Below are 27,280 nucleotides of genomic sequence, written 5' to 3'. Positions count from 1 at the left end.
CAGAGGGATCGGGTGGAGAGGGAGGTGGGAGGGGGGACTGGGATGGGGAATACATGTAAATCCATGGCTAATTCATTTCAATGTATAACAAAAACTACTGTAATGATGTAAAGTAATTAGCCTCCAACTAATAAAAATAAATGGAAAAAAAAAAATGAAAGGAGTAAAACTGTAAAAAAAAAAAAAAAAAAAGACTGCCTTCAAATGCAAGGAGTACAGATTTGATCCCTGGTTGGGTAACTAGGGTCCCACACGCTGTATAATACAGTTTAAAAAAACACAACTATGAGGCAAAAAATAAAATAAATTAAAATACCTAGTGGCATGCTGCCAGGTGGTGGAGGAGGGAGGCCCGTGAAGGGGCCATTCTAATCGTCCAGGAAGAAAACGGGGCTGGCTTCAGGGACACGCACCCTCTGCAGTCACGTGGGACCCTCCCAGTGCTTATTCTTATGTTCTGCTGTGTCTTCATTCCTAACGAGCCAGAAGGAGCCTTGCGCTTTCATTTGGCACCGGACTCCACAAATATCTTGCCAGTCGTAGGAGAACTTATTATGCGTTTGAGTGCTCACTCTGCGTTGTTCAGTCGCTCAGTCGCGTCCAACTCTTTGCAGCCCCGTGGACTGCAGCATGCCAGGCTTCCCTGTCCTTCACTCTGTAAGCTGCACGAAAGTGGCAGAGCTGCACCTGGACCCCAGGCTGCTTGGGTCCAGAAGCATAGGTCTAGTCTATGTCATTGTGCCTTGTGTGTCCAGAGTGCTAGTGAGACTGGAGAAAAGGTGAAAGAAGAAGAAACATTCATTCTTGGGGACTTTCCTGGTGGTCTCACAGTTAAGAATCTGCTTTGCAAGGAAGAGGATTGATCCCACAGGCCACTCAAGCAACTAAGCCTGCAGTGCCTCCACTTATACCTGATGCAGCCAAAAATAGATACATTTTTTGAAAAGAGACATTGTTTCTTTTTCCAGAACACTATTCTCCACCTTGGCCTTTCCTTCCAAATCTGGGTATCAGTGCCATGTCCTAAAGGAAACTCTCCTGGTCTCCAAACTTGAATTACAGCCACCTATTCTTTTACTCTTCTCTATCTTTTAAGGCACTTATCAGAATTTGTTATTATGTATTTGTATGTTTTCCGGTTTTGATGACAATCTGTCTCTAGACTATTCTCTCAGTGAATGCAGAGGTTCGTTCATCCCCTTATCCCCCAGTGGAAATCCTGGTACCTAGTAGGTATTCCATAGATATCAATTGGAAGGTAAGTTCACAGAATATAATGACAGGTCAGATGGGATAGAGAAGCCCCCGAGGATGATGCAGAGATTCCCACTTGAGTGATGCTAATCCTCAAAATGACTGTAAGAAGTTAGGAGTGGTGCTGGAATGAGTAAACGGATTGGGGATGTGTTTGAGAGTTTGAGTGCTTTTCAAGGGGTGTCTTGGAGAAGGCAGTCTTCCACTGACAAGTCCTTCTTCACTCCCTCCCCACTGCTGCCTGGGTTAGGGGGACTACAGCCCCCTGGGCAGACCTCTGCCATCAGGCAACTCTGTGCTCATGCCCCTGGGAGCCTGCCTGTTCCCTAGCCTGGGAAGCTCAGTGGGTCCTGGAACAACTCTGCAGGCCTCATTTCTGGAACATAGGGGCCCCAGGGGTGTGGATGCAGTCAGGTCGGGCTCAGTAAATGCCAGTGAGAGGAAAAGAGGGAAGGAAGAACTCTGGAGGGAGGCTGGGATGGAGAGCAGATCTGGGGACTGGAATGGAAGGAGATAGAGGCCAAGGTTGGAGCCTCCGGGCCCTGGAGACAAGGTGGACAGAGGCATGCTCCACACTCTCGGGAGACCCGGCACAGAGCTAAGCGCTTGAGTCACGTAACTGCATTTCATCTTTGCGGCAACACAAGAGCAATCATTATTGCTCTTATTTTGTTAAGAAAACAGAGGCTCAGAGAGGTGACGTGATTTGTCCAAGGTCACACAGCGAGCGAGCTGGGAAGTCTGGGTTTGACCCAAGCCTGCCCTCTGCTCTCTTCATTCCCTGCCTCTTCGGCTCTGCTCTCGGTTTCCCTACCCCTTCTCCCCACCCCTCCGCTTCCTTGGCCGCCCCGCCCCACCTCTCTCTTCCCCTCCTCTCCCCTCCCCTCTCTCTCTCTCCCCTGCCCTCCCTCTCAGCAGCCGCGGCGGCCGAGCCACGTGGTGGGGCCGGGAAACCGCGGCCGCCGAGCGCCCGGGCGGCTGCCCCAGCTGGGCAGTGCTGCTCTGCTCTGCGCCGCGCTCGGTGCCTGCGCTCCCCGCTCCGCGCTCCTCGCCAACCGCCCCGGGGCGGGAGGCGCGCCCGGCAGCGGGGCGTCCAGACAAAGGAGGCGCGGCAGAGCCGGCGCGCGGGCGGACGGACCATGGACTCCGAGCGCGAGCGGCCGGCACCAGCCCTGAGGACCCGGCGCTCCCGGGCCCGGCCCTAAGGCGCCCGGCCCCGCCGCCCGGGGCGCCCAGCGCCGAGGACGCGGAGCCCGCGCGGCACGGAGGAGGCGGCGGCCGCCGAACTAGAGGGGCGCCGCGGCGGTCGGCGCGCGCGGCCCCCGGAGCCATGGGCAAGTGCAGCGGGCGCTGCACGCTGGTCGCCTTCTGCTGCCTGCAGCTGGTGAGCGCCGCGCGCCCGGGCGGCCGGGCCGGGTAGGGTAGGGTAGGGCGCGGCGGGGCGGGGTCCCGGGGCGAGCCGTTGGGGTGGGTGAGTCTGGGTGTGGGTCTGGGGCGAGCGCCCGGGTTGGGGGTGGTCTGGAGTCACGGAGCGGACGGGCGGAGCCTGCTCCTGCGGGCCCAGCTGTCTCTTTGTGTGCGCCTCTCGCCCGGCGCTCCCCGGTCCCCGAGTGCGTCCTGTGCGCGAGTCCCCGCCCGCCCCGCGCCTGGGGCTCCACGCGACTGGCCCGCACTGGACGAGTGGCCTCCTGTTGGGGAGATGCGCTGTGGGACTGTGGCTCTCCGGGGCTTGGGGGGTGTGTCCGAGGAGGGTGTGTGGATCCCTTGAGGTCCCTGCCGTGTGTTTTCCTCTAGATCACTCGTTTGCGTGGGTCTCTGCCTCTGGTCTCCGCCCCACTGAGCGTTTCTCACAAACTCTCTGCTCCTGTGTGTGTCTCTCTCCGCGTTTCTCCTTGGTATGTGTCTAGATCTCTGACCATTCCTGGTCCGTGTTCTTCTGTGTGTGGGGGGATCTTAGACTCCAAGAACCGTTCACTCCTTTGTGCTCTTCCTGCCTGCCTCCACCCTCCTGACTGGGCAGGCCTAAGAGCCCCTCCCTGGAGAGGGTCACAAGGAGCTACTAGGTCCTGGGCCAGCTGACCTACCAGGTGCGGGGCTGTCCTCCCTGCTTCGGCTGTGATCACCGTAGCGACAGGCATTGTCAGTCTTTCCACCAGAGGGGCGGGGTGTGGGGGGGTGGGTGGAGGGGGGGAGACAGGGCTGGCAGGGATGGGAGTGGAGATACTTGGGTGCCCAGGGAGGGTGGGAGTATCTGGGGACACTGTACATAATCCCAGCTCAGGGAAATCAGGTTCTTGTCTCAGGGAAGCCAGGGGAGTGAATTTGGGGGCTGAAGGGGGCCAGCTCTGCCCCTCAGTACAGACTCTGGCAAGTGAGTTTGGGAAGGTGGTTAAGGAGAGGCCAGGATCTCCTGCCTATGCTAGAGCTGAGGTCTAACCAGTAAAGAGGTCTCATCTGGGTTCCACTTTTGCCTGCATCCATTGCCCTTCCTCCACCACTGGCGTGTACATACAGTAAAGCAGAAGGAAGCTTTGAGTGTGGATATACAGACCCCATTCATCTTTCTTCTCTCCTCTTGGAGACCCCAGCCCCAAACACTCCATCCACAGACCTGCCCTCTTGGACAGTGGCCCAGACAGCTGGGCCCTTAAGATTGGAGCCCTGCTCCCAAATGTGGGCTGCAGGGCAAGTGACATCTTGGTCAGCCTCTCTGTGAATTGCTCATCCTTGAGGTTGTCAGGGGGGCATTAATTAAGATCAGGTAGAATGGAAACTCCAGAAGGGCAGAGATTATCTGTTTTGTTCCTGCTAAATCCCCAGCAGCTGGAACAGTGCCTGGCACTCCATTAATATTTGTAAAGTAAATGAGTGAATCAGTTATTTGGCAACTCCTGGCTCCAGTACAAACACCCTTCTTTATCTCCTTTCAGGAACATAAAATTCCAAAAAGTGCTGAAACTTTCCAAGGAATTTTCTTTCTGTGTTAATTTTAAAAATTTAAACTAGGACTTTTTCTTATTAGAGAAGTAACATACAGGGATATCTTGGTGGTCCATTGGCTAAGACTCCTCACTCCCAATGTAGGGGGCCTGGGTTCAAGCCCTGGTTAGGGAATCTAGATCCCACATGTAGCATCTAAGAGTCTGCTTACTGCAACTTAAGATCCACATGCTGCAAAAATAATAATAATAATAATAAAAGAGAAAAAGAAAGAAAAGTAACACACATTTTATAAAATGATTAAATCAATAAATAACCAAATGGAGCAGAAGATAAAGATGTTTCCTTCTATGCCCAGTCCCATACCCCAGAGATAAGCACTATTAACAGTTTAACCCATGGTCATTCTCTGTTGTTGATAATAACTGTCCTTAGCTTTGGGGAACAGTTACTAGGTGCTAGGTGCCCTTATAAGCACTTTTCCATGTATTAATTCATTTAATTCTCATAACAATCCTATGAATTTACTGGTCCAGAGTTCTCTAGTTAGGGGCTATGAAGCCAGGCAGCTGACCAGCATCCTCCTTTGCCTTCTTTACTGGAAAATAAGTAGTTCTGGCTGTGATGAGAGGTGCTTACTTCTCTGTAGATAAATGAAGGTGTCAAGGCAGTCTCCCTGCTTCTCTCTTACTTGCCTCTGTAGCTCTCCCCAGCTCAGCTAAACCCACCTTTCCACTTGGAGGGTTCACTAGCATAAGCAGCTCTGGAATCCGACAAGACCTGGGTGGGATTCTGATCCTTCTGAGTCTTAGCTGGATGCCTTTGGGCAGCTTGTGAGCATTCCATGAGATAATCTGAGGATGTGCTCCAAGGAGGGACTTGAAAATTGGTCTCTTGGGTCTGTTGCTCTGTCTGGGCCGATTGCAGAGTGAGTCCCTTCAGCTGTCGCTAATCCCCAGGAGCCTCTGCTGCCTCATGGTCTCGGTAATGTGCTCCTGGATGGTAGAATTCACCAACCTGACCATCCCAGGGAGAAGGGAGCCTGTTTTCTCATCCAGTGGAAAGGGGCAGAGAAGGAAGAGGCCATTAAATGTTTCTCAGCTAAAAACTTTTGCAGAGGAACTGTATCATTTTTTTTTCTCATATGGGGTTTGATGATTACAATAAAACTGCCCAGTTCTAAACACTCTTCTGGAGTTGGGTTAGCCTTGCTTTGCGTGAGGGAGTAGGATGTGAGGGTGCACCAGAGGATGGAAGGAGCAGGTGAGGGCTGAACTGTTCAGGTGGACACGTACAGGGGACAAGCCTCTGGAGTTTGACAGGACAGACATGGGATTGAGTCCTGGCTTCGTCACTTCCTAGCTATGTGGTCATAAGCAAGTTGCTTGGCCTCTCTGACTCACATTTTGTCATCTGTTAAATGGAGATGATAGAAACAGTCCCCAAGGGGGCTTCCCTGGTTGTCCAGTGGTTAAAAATCTGCCTTGCAATGCAGGGAAAACCTGTTTGATCCTCGGTCCAGGAAGATCCCACGTGCCGCAAGGCAACTAAGCCTGTGCTCTGGAGCCTGTACCTACCGAGCCTACGTGCTGCAACTCCTGAAGCTCCTGCACCCTGGGATCCGTGGAAACTAGAGAAGCCACCACAATGAGAAGCCTGTGCATCTCAGCTAGAGAGTAGCCTCCACCCTCTGCAACTAGAGAAAGCTCGAGCAGCAACAAAGACCCTGCGCAGCCAAAAATAAATAAATAATATTTAAAAAAAGAAAAGAGTGCCCAATCCTAAGGGTTGTTGTGAGGGTTAAATGCATATAGCTTGCACTGTGCCAGGCGCAGAATAAGCATTCAATAAACTATAAGTTTTTCTGTTGTTATCTTTTTAGAAAAAATTTTAAATGTCTTTTTTTCACTGCACCAGGTCTTTGCCGTTGCACTTGGACTTTCTCTAGTTGCGGAGAGCGGGGCTTACTCTCTAGCTGTGGTGTGTGGGTTTCTTATTGCAGTGGCGTCTCTTGTTGCAGAACACAGGCTCTAGAGCACATGGGCTTCAGTAGTTGCAGCCCACAGGCTTAGTTGCTCCGCAGCATGTGGGATCTTCCCGGACCAGGGATCGGACCCGTGTCCCCTGCATCGGCAGGCAGATTCTTAACCACTGGACACCAGGGAAATCCATATTGTTATTATCTTAATGATGTATATCCTGGGATGCTTCCCCGGAATTGTGACCCAGACATACCCAAGGGCCATCCTGCACTCTTCCTTTGTGGGAAGCAGCACGTAATTGGACACGAAGCTAAGAGTCAGGCGGCCTGGATTCATGTCTTCCTCACTGACATCTGGGGAACTTGGGCAAGTCTTTTCCCTACTGCAAGCCTTGGCTTTTCCTCATCTGTAAAATGGGAAGAACCACTGGTCTGTGTCTCTAGGGTCCTGCTAGTTCTGCCCATCTGGCACACTGGGAGGATGTCTGGACTGGCCTGGAGGTTTCCAAGTGTCTCAGTCTGGTTCCACTATGTGGGACATCTTGGGTCCCTTGCTTTCTCCTTACCTGGTGTATCATCTTGACATTATTAATGTTATTCCTAATTTTTGTGTGTTTCCCATTCCCCTCCCCTGCCCTTCTTTCCTAGTCTACCTCCTTCCTGAAACCCTGCAAGCTATGCTATTCTTCCAGTGAGGATGAACCAAGGAGATTTACCCAAGGGAATCATCATCAATTTCTTCACCATCATCATTATCACTCCCATTTCTGGACTCCTGTGCTAAGCACTTTATATGCATTACCTCATTTAACCCAGTGAGCTTACATATGTAACGTACTTGGCAGAGTGCCTAGTGTGTTCAACGATCAATAAACGTGAGCTCTTTTACTGCTTTTATCCTTCTTATTGTTACCCTACAAAATGTGGTAGAGGTTTTTATTAGCCCCTTTTTCTGATGAGGAAACCGAGGCTCAGAGAGGTCTAAGCTAGTCAGTGATGGAACCAAGGTTCATGCGCTCTTTTGCCTGAGCAGAGAGCCACCCTCTCTGCTGTGTCACTCTGCTACTCACGCTTCAGCAGCCTGTGACCTCAGACAGATCTCTTCATGGCGTCAAGCCTCAGTTCCCTTATCTGAAAACTAAAATGGTACTATTTCAGTAGGATCACGCACATGCCGGGCACCGTGAGCCGGTGAGTGGTCAGTAATACATCATTGCCATGGTTGTTCTTGTCCCCGCTCTGGGTGACCTTGGACACATGCATTCACTCCTCTGGGCCGCAGTGTCTTTTTCTGTCCAAGAGAAAGAGTTATCCTTACCCCTCAGAGTTGGAGAAAGGGCTTAGCCAGCTTCCATGTACATAGTAGGTACTCAAAAAAAAAAAGAAAAAACGGTTTTATTCTTTTCCCTTCTGGAAAGCTCTTTGCTTTCTGCAAGGTGGTGGATGAGGGGGGGAAATATGTTGCTTCCTGCTGAGCTGCGAGTAATGGTGTGAAACGTGGTCAACCTGATTGATATCGTTATTAGCAGCAGTGATGGTGAAGACCAGAGGGAGCTGGGTTCTGCGGGGGCCTGCTCTCGGAAGCAGCTGCATCTGCACACTCAGGGCTTCCTGGGGAGGGGCTGGCTCTGCTCTGGTCCTTGGGCCTGGCTTCAGAATCAGAGCACTGGCCCTCTTTGTTCCTTATACCCCTTTGGACAAGATAGGAGCTCAGGTAATCAGGTCCCTTTTGCAGATGGACAGACTAAGGCCAAACAGCCCTCAAGACCCTGGATTGGGGCAGAGGGCAACAAACGACCCTAGTTCTGCTCCTTTGCAGGAGTGGGTGGCTTGGCGAATTTGACATAAGTACCCCATAAATGGCAGCTGCTCTGAGATCTGGCATAGAGGGGTGAAAGACCAGTACCTCCAGGATCAGGCAGACATTGCTGCCTTGCTTTGTGACTTCCAGACAGTCCCTTACCTTCTCTGAGCCTCTGCTATAAAGCAATCAGAATAACCATGGTACCCCATGGCAGTTTGAGGGTGTTCCCTGAGCTGATGACCAAACAGCACTGGCCCAAGCAAGTGCTCCCTGTGTTCCTTGAGGTTCAGATAAGTCACTTCAGCCCCCATCTCTGCCTGGATTAGAGATTTTAGTGATCAGAGTCATACCCATAAACTCTTCAAGTCTTAGTTCCTTTATATGGAAAATGTGTGGTTCTGTCAGAAAAAATAATAAGAACGATTTCCTTTTATTTGGTGTGTGCTGTGAGCCAGGCACTACACTAAGCATTTTACGTACCTTGTCCCTTGCTGCTATCTGGCTTATCCACGGCCACCTGTATCCTGGGGACAGAAGAGGATTCTCACGTCAGATCTAGGACTCCACAGCTTCTACCTTGCCTGCCCCGTTGGGCTGCCTGTAGGATTTGGGAGATGCAGGATGCGGAAGCGGATGGAATAATCTAAATCTTCCTTCATCCATAAAGAATTGTTCCTAGATGCCAGACCTTCTGAGCTGCTTATTCAAATGCTAACCCCATCCACCATCCCCGCTTCTACTCACCCCAAGGCCTGTGTTGAATTTAAGGGAATTTATGACACAGGTTAAGAAGAAATTACCCAAGAAATTAACCTGTATTGAAGACTTATCAGCCCTCAAAACAGCTCGATGAGATAGGGATGGTCTTTATACCCATTTACTGATGGGCATACTGAAGTCAGAAGAATGAAATGACTGGTTGCCAAGGAAACAGAAGATACAGTCTAGGCATCACATAAATGATCAAGGGGAAAGGATCTGAAAATAGTTGCAAAATCTGGACCAAGTAGAGCTAGCCAGCTCTGTTGGTTGAAATCTTTTTTCTCCTCTAGTTTCAGGGAGTAGTGAGTGATGGGAAGCAGGCTGAGACCAGAGATGTGGGGTTTTTTTAATTAATTTATTTTTGGTTGCACTGGGTCTTCGTTGCTCTGCACAGTCTTCCTCTAGTTGGGGTGAGCAGGGGGCCACTCTTCATTGCAGCACACGGGCTTCTCATTGCGGTGGCTTCTCTTGCTGCGGAGCACAGGCTGTAGGCTCACGGACTCAGTTGTGGTGGCGCATGGGCTTAGCTGCTCCGCAGCATGTGGAATCTTCCCAGACCAGGGATCGAACTCGTATCCCCTGCATTGGCAGGTGGATTCTTAATTCACTCTACTGCCGGGGAAGTCCAGAGATGTGTTTTTAAAGGCCAGCTCCTGGTCACAGTGGGTGGAGATGGCTTTGGTCTGAGGGACCCCAGTTCTTATGCTCTTGGTCTCCTTGCTAGTCCTGGAGAGGGAGAAGGATGGTGATTCAAAGACTGAGGGGGAGCCTCAGGCAGCAAAGCATGCCTCCCTGGGACTTCTGCCGGCAAGTACCAGGGTTTTGGAAGAGCAGTTGCTGTGGCTGTGGGTTTTGATGGCTTACCCTGGCCTCCAGGCCCCTGCCTTTCAAAGCAGCTGGTACATCCAGAGGCAGGGAGTTCAACTGGAAAGAGCTTGAGCTGTGTCGTCTGGCTGGGGATTGAGTTCCATCTCTTGTCTCTTTATAGCCGGGGTGACCTTGGGTAAGACACTTAACCTCTCTGAGGTTCCACCTGCACTTTTCTAAATCAGAATACTAATAATCTGCATCAGAGAATTGTCCTTCCTGGGGATAAAATAGGCTGACTAGGGGCCCACAAAGTTTTCACACTCTTTTTTAAAAATACATTTATTTATATTTATTTAAATACATTTATTTATAATTATTTTATTTTATTTTTTTACTGTGGTGTTGGAGAAGAATCTTGAGAGTCCCTTGGACTGAAGGAGATCCAACCAGTCCATCCTAAAGGAGATCAGTCCTGGGTGTTCATTGGTAGGACTGATATTGAAGCTGAAACTCCAGTACTTTGGCCACCTGATGTGAAGAGCTGACTCACTGGAAAAGACCCTGATGCTGGGAAAGATTGAGGGCAGGGGGAGAAGGGGACAGAGGATGAGATGGTTGGATGGCATCACTAACTCAATGGACATGGGTTTGGGTGAACTCCGGGAGTTGGTGATAGACAGGGAGGCTTGGCGTGCTGCGGTTCATGGGGTCTCAAAGAGTCAGACACGACAGAGCAACTGAACTGAATTGAACTGAATTTATAAATTTTTATATGTTTATTTGTTTTTAGCTGTGTCAGGTCTTAGTTGCAACATGCAAGGTCTTTGTTTGGTGCGTGGGCTTCTCTGTAGTTGTGTTAATAAAGTCCCAGAACGTGTGGGTTCTGTAGTTTGCAGTTTGTGGGCTCAGTTGCCCTGTGGCATGTGGGATCCTCATTTCCCTACCAGGGATTGAACTCGCATCCCCTGACTTGGAAGTGGGATTCTTAACCACGGGACTACCAGGGAAGTCCCAGGGTTCACTCTGGAATGCCTTGGAAATGAGGCAGCAGATTGTATGAACCTGAATATTGTGGGATAGGAAATAGACATATCCTTTTATTAAACTAGTTGAAGCAGAGGTTCTACTAAATCTGTGTGGCCTTCCGCCTTCCTGTCCCTCGATCTTCTCTTGCTTAAAATGGGAATGATAATAGCACATTCTCATGGGACTAGAGTGAGGGTGACCTGAGATAGGCAGAGAGAGTTCTGGGCGCAGAAGCCAGCACTCACTCAGAGGAGGTCCGAGAGGAAGCTTGGCTCTCTGCGTCCCCCTCTGTAATGGAGAAGGTGGACTCCTCATCTCAAAGGACCTCTGCAGCTCTGACTCACCGATGAGTTCCATCCTTTCCTGGGTAGAGATCAGGGCTGCTTCCACATCAGCCCACTTTGCTGCAGCCTGTGGTGACTGATGGGAGTCTCAGACTCTGGGTGGAGGAGGAGACTCCTGCCGCCAAAGACCTGACTGAGCTTGACACCTGGGTGTCAGGTTGTCCAGGACTCAGGGAACCTCTTCCTTCCGCTGTCTGTTTGAATGAGATTCCCTATCCCAAATGCCCACATGGCATATTTGGTTGTAAAATCAAGTCTCAGGCTACAGAGGCTCAGAGCAGGAGGTTCTAACCCATTACTAATGCCTGGCCCACCTCAGGGGAACTTCCTCAACCCTAGGAAGATAAAATACTGTCAGGTAAGAGAGCAAACATTGCCTCAACTAACCCTACCCTGAGTGGCATTCAGCAAATATTTATGAAACATCTACAAAGTTCTGGGCATGATTCTTGCTGCAGCCCAGAACCATGATTCTTGGTCACTTGAGGGTATAAAATATGCCCTCAGCTGCAAATCAGAATCCCAGGATTCTGGTACTCACCTGCTGTGTAACTTTGAGCTGGCCCTATCCCTCTCTGGGCCTCATTTTCTCCAGTCTGTGAAACCAGGGGATGGAGGAGAGGGTGTTGAACTCCATCAGCAGTTTTCAAACTACAGAGGCTCTGCCGTGGTGGGCTGACTGTTGAGCAGTGAGTTCCCTGTCTCTCGTAGTGATTAAGGATTTACATGTAGATTGGATGACTTGGATGTGTATTGATCTACTGATGCTCCAAGTCCTTTGGAGGCACCAGATGCTGATTCTAGGTCCTGAGAGGACAGTGGCTATAGTACAAAATGGTGTATAATATGAATAATGAAAATTGTGAGCACTTTTGTGTGTATACCATGTCCCTTTACCTTGAGCCTGCTCCCCCACCACCCCAAATCACAGAGCCTGGCTGAGCTCCTGGCGCTGAAGTGGGAAAGAGTAGAAGTCTGCAGGTACTTTACGCCGTGCTCACCCCAGCTACCCGTTGCCCTCGAAGGAGAGGCAGCCCTGGGATTATTAGGGTGGGGTGGCTCCTATGCCTCCTTCTTTTGGGGGGTGGGGGCGTTAGGTTCTGCAGCCCCATCCTGAACCAGAGACGTAGGTTTTCAATTACACAATTAAATGCACAATTAGGCATAATTACCAGTGCTCAGAGCCCGAGACTGCTCATAATAGGCGTGTAATCTACTGCAGCCTCTGTTTATACTACTCTGCGCGCTCCCTAATGCTGCCAGGATGCCTTCACACTGCACCGTTGCCATGGAGACAAGCCCGCTACCACCACGCAGGGCTGACAAATGGTGTTCTGGTCCTGGACCCCTGGATTGTTTCCGAGGCCTCAGCAGCCAGCCCTGGAGTGGAGGGGCCAGCCAGGCGCTCCCTGCCCTCTGACATGCCCACTGGTTTGTCTAGCCTCAGAGCCACCGGGAAGGACAGGAGCTTCAGCCGCCCCTCCCCCCGCCCCGAGTCCTCAAGGCTGGAGCAGGATGGCCCAGGTACTGTGAGAGGTCTGAGGTTAGCAAGCCACAGGCTGGCCAAGGAGCCGTGCACACAGCCGGCTCCCGCGTGGGCCTGGCTCTGCTGTGCCCTGGCTCCATGACTTCAGAGAAGTCTTCTCCCCGCTCCAGGGCTCAGTTTCCCCATGTGTAAGATGTCCAGTAGAGATTTACGGAGCGTTTCAAAGCACTGCCTAATGTTACAACTGCTTTACCTGTAGTAGCCTGTTCACACTCACTACACCCCATGTGGTAGACAGTTGTGATACCCCTTTTCCAGGAGCAGAATCCAAGGCCACAGGCAGTTATGTCAGGCAGTGGAGGAGCTGGGATACAAACCTGGCAGGCTGACTCCAGACCCGGCTCTTAACCTCTAGCATATGATCCCATTGGAAAAGACCCTGATGCTGGGAGGGATTGGGGGCAGGAGGAGAAGGGGACGACAGAGGATGAGATGGCCGGATGGCATCACCAACTCAAAGGACATGAGTTTGAGTAAACTCCAGGAGTTGGTGATGGACAGGGAGGCCTAGCGTGCTGCAATTCATGGGGTCCAAAGAGTCAGACACGACTGAGCGACTGAACTAAGCTGAACTGACCTGATGCCATCCCGTATCTCTTCATCTCCTAGCTGAGGCCTCTGAGGTTCAGAGAGGAACAGTTACTTGCCTAGTGTCACACAGCAAGGCAGTGATACAGCCAGGTCTGACTGATGCCAAAGCCAGGATGGCTAACTTTGGCCTCTTAGTGGAAGTCATAAAGGGTGAAAAGATTTCCTTCTACAAGTGCACACCAAGACCCGCCTTGATCCCCACCTGGCCTGGCCCCAGCCATGGGTGAGTCCTGGGGTCTCTCAGATCCAGCACTTCTATTCGACCTTGAAGGAAATCTTGGTCTAGTTCTTTCATCAATCTACCCCAACCTTGGTCACTTGAAACAGAGCATATTGTTATACTCTATCTCTCTTTTTTTTTTAACCACTTTCTCTGTCATTTAGCATATTATGGATACTGTATGCCATAGTATCCATACATCCATAATATCTATATGTCCTCAAGAGCTGGTACTATGTGCCAGGTGTTGGGGCCCAGATTGATCAAACAGAGCAGAGAAGCAACACTGGAGCCCAGAACTTCAGGGTCAGGTGGGCTTGGGTTCAAATCCTGTCACTTAATGCGTGATCTGGGGCAACGTGTGTAACTTCTCTGTGCCTTAGTTTCTTCATGTGTTATGAAGGCATCAATCTGTACCTTGCAGGGTGTTGACAGTATTAGTAATAATAACTACCACTTACCAGATGCTTGCTGTATGCTAAGCACTTGGCTAAGACCATCACTATATGTTCTGGGTGAACCTTCATCACACAGAGTCTCTCATTCACGTTTAGCAGACAAAGCAACTGAGACTTTGGGCCCAGGGCCCCAAAAGCCTCAAGTCCGGAGCCCCTCCTTATCTTTACTAGGCGTCCTGCCAGCACGGACATGCGTGACTTCCTCCTGCTGCTTCCCTGGGGACCCAGTTCTTCCTAGGGAAGGAGGCATCCAGATGAGAGGGCAGTCTGAGGGCGACAATGCCCTCACCTGAGGTTCTGTCTGGCTGGATGGTACCCACTGAAACCCTAAAGGCTGGGTCTTCTGAGAGGAGGGTATCAAAACACATCACTTCCCCTCCATACTCTCCAGCTGGGAAAACTAGGATTTACCTCAGCTAGTGGTGAAGAACCCACCTACCAATGCAGGAGATGTAAGAGACCCGGGTTCAATCCCTGGGTCAGGAAGATTCCCTGGAGGAGGGCATGGCAACCCACTCCAGTATTCTTGCCTGAGAATCCCCTGGACAGAGGAGCCTGGCGGGCTACTGTCCACAGGTCACACAGAGTCAGACACGACTGAAGCGACTTAACATAAGGACAATGCAAGTCAATGGCAGAATTGAGACTAGAACCCAAAGTCAGTTTCACACACTTCTTGTTACCTTCCTTTCACTACCACCCCAACCCCCATGAGTCCTTTGGGGCCTGTGATGTGTATATTTGTGTGTTTGTATGTATGTATACAGGGGCTTCCCAGGCGGTGCTAGGGTAAAGAACCCACCTGCCAATGCAGGAGATATAAAGAGATGCGGGTTCAATCCCTGGGTTGGGAAGATACCCTGGAGGAGGGCATGGCAACCCACTCCAATATTCTTGCCTGGAGAATCCCATGGATAGAGAAGCCTGGGAGACTACAGTCCATAGGGTTGCAAAGAGTTGGACACAACTGAAGCGACTTAACATGCACACATGCATGTATGCATGCAAAACTGTATACAGCTGCATGCCCAAGCATTTGTGGGGCAGACACTGGCACGTGGAGGTTTGTGGATCAATAAACATCCCTTCCTGCTTCCTCCCTCTTCATTTATTCATGAACTCTGAACTCTTTGGCTCCAGAGAAAACTGCCTGGAAGAAAGCAATTAGAGCATAATTAGAACCACTCCTATTATCAACTCTCAGTGGGAGAGAAAGGGGGGCTGCTAGGGCATAGGGGTGGCCCCGGGAATTCCCATCGCCCCAACTCCTGCAGTTGCCCATTCAGCTCCTGCTGACCCCACAGAGCTCAGCCACCCTGGAGTCCCAGGCACTAGTCCATCTTCAGCAGGGAATAAGGACCTCATCCCTGGAGGCATCCAAGCGCTTGATAAAGCCAGGGAAGAGAGCGTTCTGCCTTGCATACTGAGTTAGAGTAGGTGATTTCCAAGTCGTTTCCACGCTGAGCTGCTTGGGTGCCCCTGCCAGGACCGGAGCCAAGCACTGCAGGAAAGCTAAGAAGCACAACATGGCTCCTGCTTTCTAGAAAACGTCCCTGTATCAGATTGCACTGAATGAAGATTACAATGACAATAGGAAATGTAAATTACCTGGAGGAAGCAATTTACCATTCATTGCCGGCTGATTAATAGTAATAATAACAGCACCAGCAGCCAAGGTTTATGGAGTGCTTCTGAGCCCAGAGCCACAGCTCTTGCCCGGCGGGGGTCCGAGCAGCAAAGAGGGGTCTCGCCCAGGAGCGGGCATTCCTCCTCCTGAACCTGCGGACAGGAAGATAAGACTCAGTGGGGTGCGGGGCATATGCTTCTCAGTCAGACACATTTTCTTCCTGAATCTTGCAGGGACCCTAGAGGGTAGATATTAATATCTCCAGTGTCCAGGTGAGGAAACTGAGGCTCAAAAAGTGACACCGGCTGCCCAAGATAACTGCACCAAGACTCCCACCCAGGCCTTTCGGACTCTAGACCCCCTCTTGTGCTCTGTACTTCGCTGGGTTTGAGGGTTCAGGTTGCTTTCTCCTGAGCTTCAAGTTGGACCTCGGAAAGCTATTTAATGCACCCTCTGTGTCCATCTCCTGGCAGAAGGTAACGTGTTGAATCATCTTGTACCTCTTTCTCTCACCATGTGCCAACTGAAGAAAGAATGGAAGAGCCCTACTCCTGATCTGGGTCACTGCTCCCAGAACCAGCCTTGGCAAAGGACATTGCTGGCCTAGCAGATGAGGATCTGGGGCCTCTTAAGAGAGGGTCACCATGGATACAAGGGCCTGGGCTGTAACCAAGGAGACAGCCCCCCAGCCCTTAGACTGTGGCAGGAGGGTGTGGCCTCATGATGGGGAGGGGAGGAAATTGCCACTTGGGGCCCAGGTGGACAGAGAAGGAGATGCTGGGCTACATGCGGTCAGAGGAGGAGCCCGGGACTGTGATGCTCCCACCTGGGGATGGGGTGGATACCTGGGGACCACAGACTTTCTCTTCCTTTGTCCTGTCCCACCTGAGGGGAAGTTGCCATGATAACCAGTTCTCCATTGCCCCTCCGCAGGGTGCTGCCCTCTTTCTCCAAGTGACAGGTGGTCACCCTGGCAGCAGGCTGTGTGCCCCCCAGGGGTCTCTGACTTTCCAGGAGCCCCTCCCTTACATCTGCTACACACTGCAGCTCTGTCCTGCTGGAGCTGAGGGTTCACGTGGGACCAACTTTTTTTTGTTTTTGACAGCCTTGTGTGGCATGTGGGATCTTAGTTCCCCAACCAGGGATTGAACCCGTGCCCCCTGCTTTGGGAGCGTGGAGTCTTAACCACTGGACTGCTGGGAAATTCCTTTTTTTTCCTCCAGTATGGGGCCAGCTTTCAGATGTGGGCCTTTTACCAGCCCAGTGATCGTCATGAAGTACAGTCTGATCCTGCCTCCTTCTGTTCCTCCCCTCTCCATGGCTCATTGTTGCCTACAGGGGGATGTCTGATGGGTCTCAGACTTTAGCGTGCACCAGAATCATCTAGAAGGCTTGTTCAAATACAGATTTCTGCACCTCGCCTCGAGTTTCTGACTTAGTAGGTCCAAGGTGGAGACTGAGAATTTGCGTTTCTAGCCAGTTCCAAGGTGCTTCTGTTGCTGCTGATCCCACATTGAGGATCAGTGGTCTAGCCAGTGGGACAGTGGGCTGCCCCACGAACCCTGACACCATTTCCACGTCCCTGAGCTCAGGCCACATGGAGGTAAGCACACCGGCTGCATCTCACACCTCTGTGCCTTGCATTTGTTGTTTCTGTCTCTGGAGGGCCCTACCCCTCTTCATCTCCTAAGGCCTGCTCACTCATCATCTCCTCTTTGGAGCATGTCTTCCTGCATCTATCTTCCTATGGACTCTGGCAACACCTTGCCCCTATTACGGCAGGTATCACTCTGTTGTCATCTGTTCCTATTTCCACATGAAATCACTCTCTCTAGACTCTGAGCTCCATGGAGTCTGGAGAGGAGCCTGAGCCATCTGGTCCTCAGAGCCTGGTGCCAAGTCCGGCCCTCAGAAGACCCTCAGTGGTGGCAATGCTTGAATGAACCCCATAAGCAGATGGAAAACCTGGGTGAATAATCACAAAGCTTACTTTGCCTTCTCTAATTCTGGCCCTATGCGAGATCCTGGGGATTCAGTGGTGTGGGAGGCTAAGTCCTGGCCCGTGTGGGTTCAGATCTGTCAATGATCATATTGTCGTGTGGCCAGAGCTTTACGGAAAAGAAGACAGTGAAGGAGCTGGGTGTTAAGGGGAGGGCTTCTCAGATAGTCTTCAAGGGAGTTGAACAGTCTGCAAGCAAAACCCAAAGCTTTTCACAGACTTACTGCATTTACTCCTGACTACAGCCCCACCAGGCAGGAACTGTCGTTCTTGTTTTACAGATGAGCAAAGGGGGACCCAGAAGGGGAATTCACCAGCCACAAATCACAGCATGCAAGCGGCAGAGCTGAGGTCTGCCTGGATTTCATGATGCTAAATCCTAAGCTCTCCATCTCCTGGGGCTACCCAGAGTCCAGGCACCTGTGTGGCCTGAGACTTTGTCGGGAACGTGGCTCCAGTGAGGGTTTACCAGCTTGCTCACAGTAGACCCCAGGGTCCCCTGTTAAGTCAGCCCCAAGGCCACTCTCAGGACCTGCCAGGGCTTGTCCAGAGGGAGGCTGTGCAGCTGGTTCTGGTCCCAGAACCCCTGGGACAGTCAAAGGACCACTGTCGGGGGGCGGGGAAGGTGTGGATGTTGGCCTGCACATGTGTCCCAGGCGCCCAGACCTGTGTATGAAACCCCTGCACAGAAGGGACCAGGAAGACACTACTGTCTTCCAGCGCAGAGCTCAGAGGAGTCTGAGAAATCTCAGCACACAGCCTGGCCTTCCAGACTGCTGTGTCTGGGTGGGAAGACAGAACATATTTTATTCAAAAGTTTGCGAGCTTGATTCGGAACTTAAATATTTGGACGCATGGTGCTCTGTTGGTACTTTCATCTCAGTGTCTGAAGGCCCCCAGATGTTAGCGAAGCTTCTGGACTCGGGGGCGGGTGCAGGCAGAGGCTCCCAGGTGCCTTGTCTGCCTCCGGCGATGCCAGCCGCTCCCGCCTGTCAATGCCTGTCTGCTGGTCAGCAGCCCTGGAGCCACCTGAGTGCACTGATGTCCCCAAGCTGCCACTCGCTGTCATCCCCGAGATAGGCCACCAGGGACGCAAGGATCCTTCCGTGAAGTGAGACTGGCTGGGGTCCAGCCTGGGAATCACACCGTGCTTGTCAGCTGTTGACAGGTGGGGCTGGTTGGCTCCTGGGCCTCATGGGGGCGGGATGGAGGGTGTAGGGATGGGGTTTATCAAGGCCTGTGGCCAGATCCTTGACATATGCTAATGTATTCTCGCCCTCCCAGCTGCGGGAGGCAACAGCAAGGCAACCGGCTTCTGCCTCTCCCAGGGAGCGTGAGTGGAGGCAAGGTGCTCAGCCTCTCTGGGGCCAAGTTTCTTCATCTGTAAAGTGGAGATCATTGGATCCTGCCTCTTGGGGCTGCCCAGCAAATTCAGCAAGAGAATCTGTAAAAAGCGCTCAGTGCAGCACCTGGCCCTTAGCACTAAGGAAGTGGTTCAGTTCAGTTCAGTTCAGTCACTCAGTCACTCATTCATGTCCGACTCTTTGCAACCCCATGGACTGCAGCACACCAGGCCTCCCTGTCTATCACTAATTCCCGGAGTTTACTCAAACTCATGTCTATCGAGTCAGTGATGCCATCCAACCATCTCATCCTCTGTCGTCCCCTTCTCCTCCTGCCTTCAGTTTTTCCCAGCATCAGGGTCTTTTCCAACGATTCAGTTCTTCACATCATTTGGCCAAAGTATTGGAGTTTCAGCTTCAACATCAGTCCTTCCAATGAACGTTCAGGACTGATCTCCTTTAGGATGGACTGGCTGGATCTCCTTGCAGTCCAAGGGACTCTCAAGAGTCTTCTCCAACACCACAGTTCAAAAGCATCAGTTGTTCAGCGCTCAGCTTTAGCCACCGTAATTACAGCCAAGGCAAATCGCAGTGAGACTCCGGGAGGTGGTATGGCTGTAAAACTCCCAGTTAGGACTGTTTGCTGAAAGGGAAGCTCGCGACAAAGAATCTGGAACTGCAGGAGCCAGAAAGTTCCCAGAGAACATCCCTCCAACCCATTGTACAGATGAGTCCACAGAGGCCCCAGGAGACAGTGGGCCCGAGGGGATCTTAATCCCTGCCTCCTTCCCAATGAAAGTCAGGGAGCCTGGCACTGGGGCTCATTGTGGACTGTTCCAGAAAACGAGCTGGGAAGGATCGTGGTTGCGTGTGTGATTCCAGACAAAAATAGCCCTGAAGAGAAATAAGCTCTCCAGCTGGGTGGAAGCACGGATTGCTCTCTGCTCAGTTTCGGCAACCATGGGCAAATGGCTATAGGTAGACCTGCTCTCAAGGGCTCGATGTTTCTGGGCAGGAGTTGGTGGGGAACAGGGGCAAAGGTGACACAAAGTCAAAATGCTATAGACATTCCCAGGAGACGAGCTCAAACCCCATTCTGACACCTGGTGACCTCAAGAAAGGGCCTCCCTCTCCCTCTCTGGACCATGGGGACACAGCTCCCCTAGCAGGATACGAAGTCTGTTACTCAGGAAATCTAGGGCCAGAGGACCTGAATTAAAGCTTTACGAGCCGTGGGACCTTGGGCGAGTTACTTTTCTCCTCTATGCTCCAGTTTTCCCATGTGCAGAGCGTTGAACTGGTGTGTTTCTGTGGAGGATTAAGTGAATCAAAGCATGCTGAGCATCCGAGATGCTTGGCACATCGTAAGTGTTAGCTGTTGGTCTCTGTCATTCTGGGAACAGAATGAAATACCACCTGTGAAGGGCGATGCTCAGCATGTGCACGTAGTAGGCACTTAAGAACCATGACTTCTTGGGACTTCCTTGGTGACCCAGTGCTTGAGAATCCACCTCCCAATGCAGGGTGTGTGGATCTGACCCCTGGTCGGGGAACTAAGATCCCACATACCAAGGGGTAACTAGTGAAAGTTGCTCGGTCGTGTCCGACACTTTGAGACCCCCAAGGACTGCATAGTCCATGGAATTCTCCAGGCCAGAATACTGGAGTGAGTAGCCGTTCCCTTCTCCAGGGGATCTTCCCAACCCAGGGATCGAACCGGGGTCTCCTGCATTGCAGGCAGATTCTTTACCTTATGAACCACCAGGGAAACCCAAGAGGTAACTAAACCGTCTCAGCTAGAGAGCCCATGCACCGCAACAAAGACCCAGCGAAGCCAAACAAAAAAGAACCACGCCTTCCCTTTCTTTCCTCCTGTGAATCAGGCCTGGGGATGAGGCAGGGCCCATCCTGGAGAGGGCCCCTCGGGCCCCTCCCTTCCCCCTCCACTCTTGCTGCCTTGCAGACTGCGCACCCCTTCCTCCAACAGGTCTGCCAGCAGCCTTCTGGCCTGCAGCCAGGAAGTGACTGCAGGCGGCAGCTCCACTCCTCAGCTCCTCTGCCCTCCCTTTTCATCTTCCCAGCCAGTCCCCCTGGATGGGGGATAGGGACAAGGATGAGAAGGTCTCCTGGGGGTGGCAGGTATCTGGTTAAGAGCCAGGCTCTGGCTCCAGAACCACCTGGTTTGCCACTGCTCAGCGCCCCCTCCAGCTCTGAGATCTCAGGCCACGCTCCCCCCCCATAGGAAAAGGGTGATAGCCCATCCCTCATTTAAATGAGAGAGTGCGCACAAAGCGCTTGCCACAAAGCCTGGAGCAGAGTTGTTGTTTAGTCTCTCAGTTGTGTCTCATTCTGCAACCCCATGGACTATAGCCCACCAGGCTTCTCTGTCCCTGGGATTTCCCAAGCAAGAATACTGGGGTGGGGTGCTATTTCCTTCTCCAGGGAATCTTCCCACCCAGGGATCGAACTCATGTCTCCTGCTTGGCAGGCGGACTCTTGACCACTGGGCCTCTGCCCTTGGCGCAGGGTAAATGCATACAAAGTGCTAATCATCATGTCAGTACTAGTGTTGAAGTTCAAAGCCAGGCATTTCACAGGGAAATGCTTCAGCTGCGTCACCCAGAGCGGCAGGGGGGTACTGCCCTCCTGTGCAGGGTCTCTCACAGTCCTTTACCACCCAGGCTCTCACGGACCTCAAATGATCCCTTCCTCTAGCCTTCTGTTGGGTCAGAAGAGGACACTGGGGGCAGGTCCCCGGAACCGGTAGATCACCAAGAAAGGAAGAGGGTGACAGGAAGGGGCAGTGACACTCCATTCTTTCCTAGGCACCTCAGATGAATCAGAGCAGGAGACTTGCCCAGATGAGCAGACCTTTCCCATATGGGAGTGTGAAGGCAGCACAGAGGGAAGGATGCCAGAGCCCCCCTTTACCTGTCTGAGCATCAGTGTCTTCATCTGTCCATGGGGGCTAACAATCCCACATTCCAGGGTGGTGGCATCCATCGCAGTCTGAGCTGTGAAGAGCTGTCCAGATGTTGGCAGCTGGCTGTGATTCCCCATGGAAGGAGAAGCCGGGACCCGAGCCACGGTCTGGGCGGTGATGGAAGAGGGATCCTGAAGCCCCGGAGAGGGACTTCTGACACCCATCACAGTTGCTAGGCAGACTTCCCACCTGGCCTCTCATCAGGATGGCAAGTCAGAAGTGGTTGCTGTTGCCATAGCAGTGAGGCTGGTTTTCATCAGTGTTTCTTCCTTGGGAGCATCAGTACAGCACGGGCCAATAAATAAGCCAGGGAATTGGTTTTTTTTCCATCAGGTCACATGAAGAGTGACTCAGCCTGGGGAGATGACCTCCCAACTCTTCCCAGATGTTGACTGGGAGCACTTGACCCCTGCAGTAGGTGAATATCACCCTCCACCTGCACACCATGAACCTTTATCCAAAGAGCACTCCGAGGGCTCGGTGCCCCCGCCCCAGCCACCACGGGCCTCCCAGCCCTTCTGTCTACCTTCTCCCTCTCACTTCCCCTGCTCTAGACATGGGGGTCTTCTCTGGACCCTTCTACTTGCCAAGCTCCTTCCCATGCAGGATCCTCAGCCTGAACCTTCTTTCCTCCTCTCCGCTCCTCGATAACCCCACTTCCTTCGGATCACTTCCTCCCTGAAGTCTTCCTCAACCACGTCTATCATACCTCTCATTCTTGACACCCCTCCCATTATTATTAGCACAATAATAATTTCAGTTTGTGCACATGTGTCTCTCTGTGTGTGGCTCCCTCTCTCCCTACCTGCCTGTGAATGTAATCTCCATCAGGATGAGAAGGGCAAAAATGTCTGGACTTTTTTTTCTCCTTATTTCATTGAGATACAATTCATATACCATAAAATTCACCATTTAACAATTCCGTGGTTTTTAATATGTTCACAGACTTGTGTAACCATGGCAATTATCTAGCTCCAGAACATTTTTCATTGTTCTAAAAAGAAACCTCAAACTCATTCCCCCTGCCCTCTGGCCCCTGGCTACCAGTAATCTACTTTCTGTCTCTGGGTTTGCCTGTTCTGGACATTTGTTATAATAGAATCATATGATATGTGGTCCTTTGGGACTGGCTTCTTTGACTTAGCATAATGTTAAGGTTCATGCGTATTGTGGCATAGGTCATTCCTTCATTCCCTTCTGTAGCTTAATAATATTCCATTGAATGGATGTGTCACATCTTGTTTATCCACGAATCAATTGATTAATGGTTTGTTTTCACTTTTTGGCTGCTATGAATAGTGCTGCTGTGAAGATTCCTGTATAAGTTTTGTTTGAACTCTGTTAAATTCTGAGGTATGTACCTCGGCATGGAATTGCTGGGCCATGTGATGTGTGTGTGTGCCTTAGTTGCTCAGTTGCGTCCAACTCTTTGCAAGCCCATGGACTCCTGCAGGCTCCTGCAGGCTTCTCTGTCCATGGGGATTCTCCAGGCAAGAATACTGAAGAATATTGCCATGCCCTCCTCCAGGGGATCTTCCCAATCCAGGGACTGAACCCAAGTCTCTTGCATTGCAGGCAGATTCTTTACGTCTAAACTACCAGGGAAGCCCCATGATAACTATGTGTAATTTTTTGAGGAGCTGTCAAACTATTCCCCGTAGTGGTTGTACCATTTTACATTCCCATCAGCAATGCATAAGGTTTCGTTTCTCCACGTCCTCACTACACCAGCACTTATTACCTGTATTATTTAGAATAACTGTTCTTGTGGGTGTAAGGTAGTACTTCATTGTGCGTTTGATTGCCCTGGTGACTAATGATGTTGAGCATCTTTTCATGTACTTATTGGCCAATTTTGTATCTTCTTTGGAAAAATTTCTATTCAAATCCTTTGCCCATTTTTAATTGGGCTATTTATTGTTCTATTGTTGATTGGAAGAGTTCTTTGTCTTCCCTTGTGGTAGTTCCTGCCAGTGAAGGAGACATGGGTTTGATCCCTAGGTCAGGTAGATTCCCTGGAAAAGGAAATGGCAACACACTCCAGTATTCTTGCCTGGGAAATGCCATGGACAGAGGAGCCTGGTGGACTACAGTCCATGGGGTTGCAATGAGTCGGACGTGACTTAGTGACTAAATAGCAAACAAGAGTTCTTTATATATTCTGGATTCTAGACCCTTATCACATCTATGATTTGCAAATATTTTCTCCTATTCCATGAGCTGACTTTTCACTTTCTTGATAGTGTGCTTTGATGTTCAAAAGTTTTTGAGTCTGATGATGCCCAATTTATCTAGTTTTCCTTTGGCTGCTTGTGCTTTTGGTGTCATATTTAGGAACTGTTGCCTGTTTTAAGTTCACTCAGATTGACTCCTGTGGTTCCTTCTAAGAGCTGTGTATTTTTAGCCCTTATATTTAGGTCTATGATTCATTTCAAATGAAGTTTTATATGTGGTGTGAGGTAGGAGTCCAACTTCATTCTTCTGCATATGGATGTCTAATTATGTCAGCATCCTCTATTGAATAAATACTTTCTCCATTGAATCATCTTGGCACCCTGTTGAATGTTTTTTGTAAATATATGAATTTATTTTCAGACTCTAGATTCTATTCCATTGATCTGTATGTCTGACCTTATCTCAGTACCACACTGTCTTGATTACTGTAGTGTGTTGCTAAGTTTTGAAGTCAAGAAGTCCTCCAACTTTGTTCTTTTTCAAGATTATTTTGGCTGTTTTGGGCCCCTTGCAATTCCATATGAATTTTAGGGCTGGCTTCTCCATTTCTGCAAAAATAGTAGTTGGAATTTTGATACAGATTCATTGAATCTGTAGATCAATTTGGAAGCATTGCAATCTTAACAATATTAAGTCTTCTAGGTTATGAACACTGGATGTCTTCCCATTTGTTTAGGTCTTTAATTTCTTTCAGTATTATTTTCTAGTTTTCAGTGTATGAGTCTTGCACCTCCTTGGTTAAATTTATCCCAAGTACTTTATTTTTTATATTATCATAAATGAAATTGTTTCCTTAATTCAAGTTTGAATTGTTCATTGCTAGTATATAGAAATAAAACTGATTTTTGCATACTGATTTTGGACCTTGCAACTTTAGTGCTCTGATTTAGTAACTCTAAGTTTTTCTTGTGTGTGTGTGTGTATGACTTCTTTAGGGCTTTCTATATACACTGTCATGTCATTTGCCTCACAGATATAGAGTACAAACTAGTGGTTTCAGTGGGAGAGGGAAGGGGTAGGGCCAATATAGGGGTAGGGGGTAAAGGGCTATGGGATTATATACAAATAGGTTGTGAAACTTTTTTTTAATTGAAGTATATTTGATTTACAGTGTTGTGTTAGTTTCTGGTGTAAGCAAGGTGACTCAGTTATACATGTATGTATGTATTCTTTTCCCTATCCTTTTCCATTACAGTAAAACTATTAAAAATTGTAAAGCACTATAGAATTTAAAGGCTCTTTCATTCAATTTAAAAAAAATCATATTATCTGGAAATAGAGATAGTTTTATTTCTTTTTTTTTAATACAGATGTCTTTGCTTTCGTTTTCTTGCCTAATTGCCCTGGCTACAATCTCAAGTACAATGATTTGAGGGGTTTTGATGTTTCTCTTTAGACATTTATTTATTTGTTTATATCTCCGCAGAGGATCCATTCTATCCTGATCTGGGGGGAAGTGGTCGAGGGAGAAGGCTCTATGTCAGAGTAGACTGTGTGTGTGTGTGTGTGTGTGTGTGTGTGTGTTTTCTCAGTCATGTCCAACTCTTTGCAACCTACCAGGCTCTTCTATCCGTGGAATTTCCCAGGCAAGAATACTGGAGTGGGTCACCATTTCTTACTCCAGGGGGTCTTCCTGACCCAGGGATTGAACCTGTGTCTCTTGCATCTCCTACATTGGCAGGTGGGTTCTTTACCACTGCACCACCTGGGAAGCTCCAGAGTAGAATATTAGGTGCATGTTCTTTTGAGATAAAACAGACTTCCAGGAGATTCTTCTCTTGCATCAGGCTCCTTGGAGGTCAGTTCTGCTGTTGGGGATGCTCATGTGGGAAGGAGAAGGAGCAGGGGCTTTACTGTTCTGCTTCTCTTGACCCAGTTGGAACAGAAAGTGCGAGCCCAGGAGTTCTGCCCAGCGAGGAGGGGAGCTTGATGGTTCCCAGGAGTCAGTTATCCCATTGAGTCCACTCCTTAACCTGGTAGGCAAGTAGGGTAGGGGCTGCAGACCCCATTCTACAGATGGAAAAACCGAGGCCCTGAAAGGTCAAATGATTTGCCCAAGGTCTCAACATTCATAATTTTCTGAGTCAGACAGGATGTCATAGGTCCATAGCAGAGTCTAGGAGGGAAAAGGCAGGGCCAGGAGGAGGCCCTGAAACTTGGGAGTTTCTGTGTAGAGACATCTTGCATGGTGTTGGTTGGAGTGCCTCTGCTACAGGCAAGGGCTGCCCACTCTCAAAGGCTGACTCAGCCAGGCTGACTCAGAGGGAGCACTGGGTCAACTTCAAGGGAGCGTTTTGAGGGAGCCCTGGGATAGCGCACTTGACATGGAGATTTGCAGGGGTCCTGTGAAGGCAGGCAGGCCACCCACTTGAGGTGATAGCAGGAGGGTTGCAGAAAAGCCTCGGGAGAGAATGAAAGAAACCTTCACTGAAGGGGTGAGAAAACTTCAGCAGATCAGAACACCATCTACAAAAGTGAGGGTGAGGTGGGTGGAAGGACTGGACTCAGAGGAGAACAGAGAATGGCATCTGTTGGGCGCACCTTCTGTGCGAGGCTTTCTATCCGCTAATGTCAACTCTGAAAGGCAGATTTTAATTCTTTTCCTATTTGTAGATAAGGGAACTGAGGCTTAGGAGGTTCAGACTCGCTGGACATCACACGGCTAGCAAACGAGGAGTCTGAACACAACCCGTCTCAGCAGCCTCTGTGGCCCTGGTGGATCCTCTGGGAGGGCACCGGCTTCAGCATTTGGGGGAGGCATAGCAACAGCGGTGCTGATGCTGTGCGTGGACCAGAGGAGCTGATGGAGAGAGCGGGGTGGTGTGCAGGCTCTGGAGCCCACTGCGTGTGTTTGGATCCTGCTCTGTGCCCGGGGTCTGTGACTTTGCTCCCTGCACCACAGTGTCCACAAGCGTAAAATGACACTTCTCAGGAGTGAGAGGAGTCAATGACATGGACATCAGGCCGCGTGTACAGGGCAAGTCCCTGGAGCGGAGGCCTTGCTTTTTTCTCTGGGCCTCTCGCTACGCAGACACTTGGAGTCAATCTTCTGAGCAGCCAGTGCAGGCCTGGTGCAGAGTCAGTGTCCACGAATGCTTGGTGAGTGAGTGAGGAGATCAAGGTTGGAGCAAGGGGCCAGACCCAGCCAGGCAGTTGCTGGACTGGATGGGGTGTGGTGGTGGGGGAGGGGAGCGGGGTGGAGGTGGGAGGGTCAGGGGAATCAGGGAGAGTGCCTTAAAGGAACCTGCACATCTGGACGACTGTGGTCTCCTGGCCTTCAGAACAGGAGTCCTCTGAACTGTGGGGTCCTGGAGCCTACACCATGAGTAATAATCACAGTGCCATTAACATGGCTTC

The 27,280-nt window shown here is 50.5% G+C and overlaps 1 protein-coding gene and 1 long non-coding RNA gene across 3 annotated transcripts in view; one reads left to right on the top strand and one right to left on the bottom strand.

Annotated features, from left to right (window-relative positions):
- Positions 1-2,164: 2,164 nt before the first annotated feature.
- The window catches only part of NKAIN1 (sodium/potassium transporting ATPase interacting 1), a 45,703-nt gene continuing 20,587 nt past the window's right edge, over positions 2,165-27,280 (top strand). The window contains exon 1 of one of the 2 annotated variants that reach the window (XM_020882777.2): positions 2,165-2,638. In XM_020882777.2, coding sequence (XP_020738436.1) covers positions 2,585-2,638 — 54 coding nt within the window. In that variant the 5' untranslated portion in view covers positions 2,165-2,584. Of the gene's footprint in view, positions 2,639-3,053; positions 3,150-27,280 lie in introns of those variants that run through there. The other variant, XM_070459072.1, reaches the window with a different exon arrangement.
- Positions 9,970-21,921, bottom strand: LOC139032249 (uncharacterized). Its single transcript, XR_011484783.1, has 3 exons — positions 21,637-21,921; positions 15,345-15,515; positions 9,970-14,886 (listed from the first exon to the last, which is right to left on the bottom strand). It is a non-coding gene; the product is annotated as an uncharacterized lncRNA (long non-coding RNA).

Source organism: Odocoileus virginianus, chromosome 30 (assembly GCF_023699985.2).
Source record: "Odocoileus virginianus isolate 20LAN1187 ecotype Illinois chromosome 30, Ovbor_1.2, whole genome shotgun sequence".
NCBI classification, from domain to species: domain Eukaryota; kingdom Metazoa; phylum Chordata; class Mammalia; order Artiodactyla; family Cervidae; genus Odocoileus; species Odocoileus virginianus.
The sequence above is the reverse complement of the archived record's forward strand: the minus strand, read 5'-3'. Positions and strand labels throughout refer to the sequence as shown.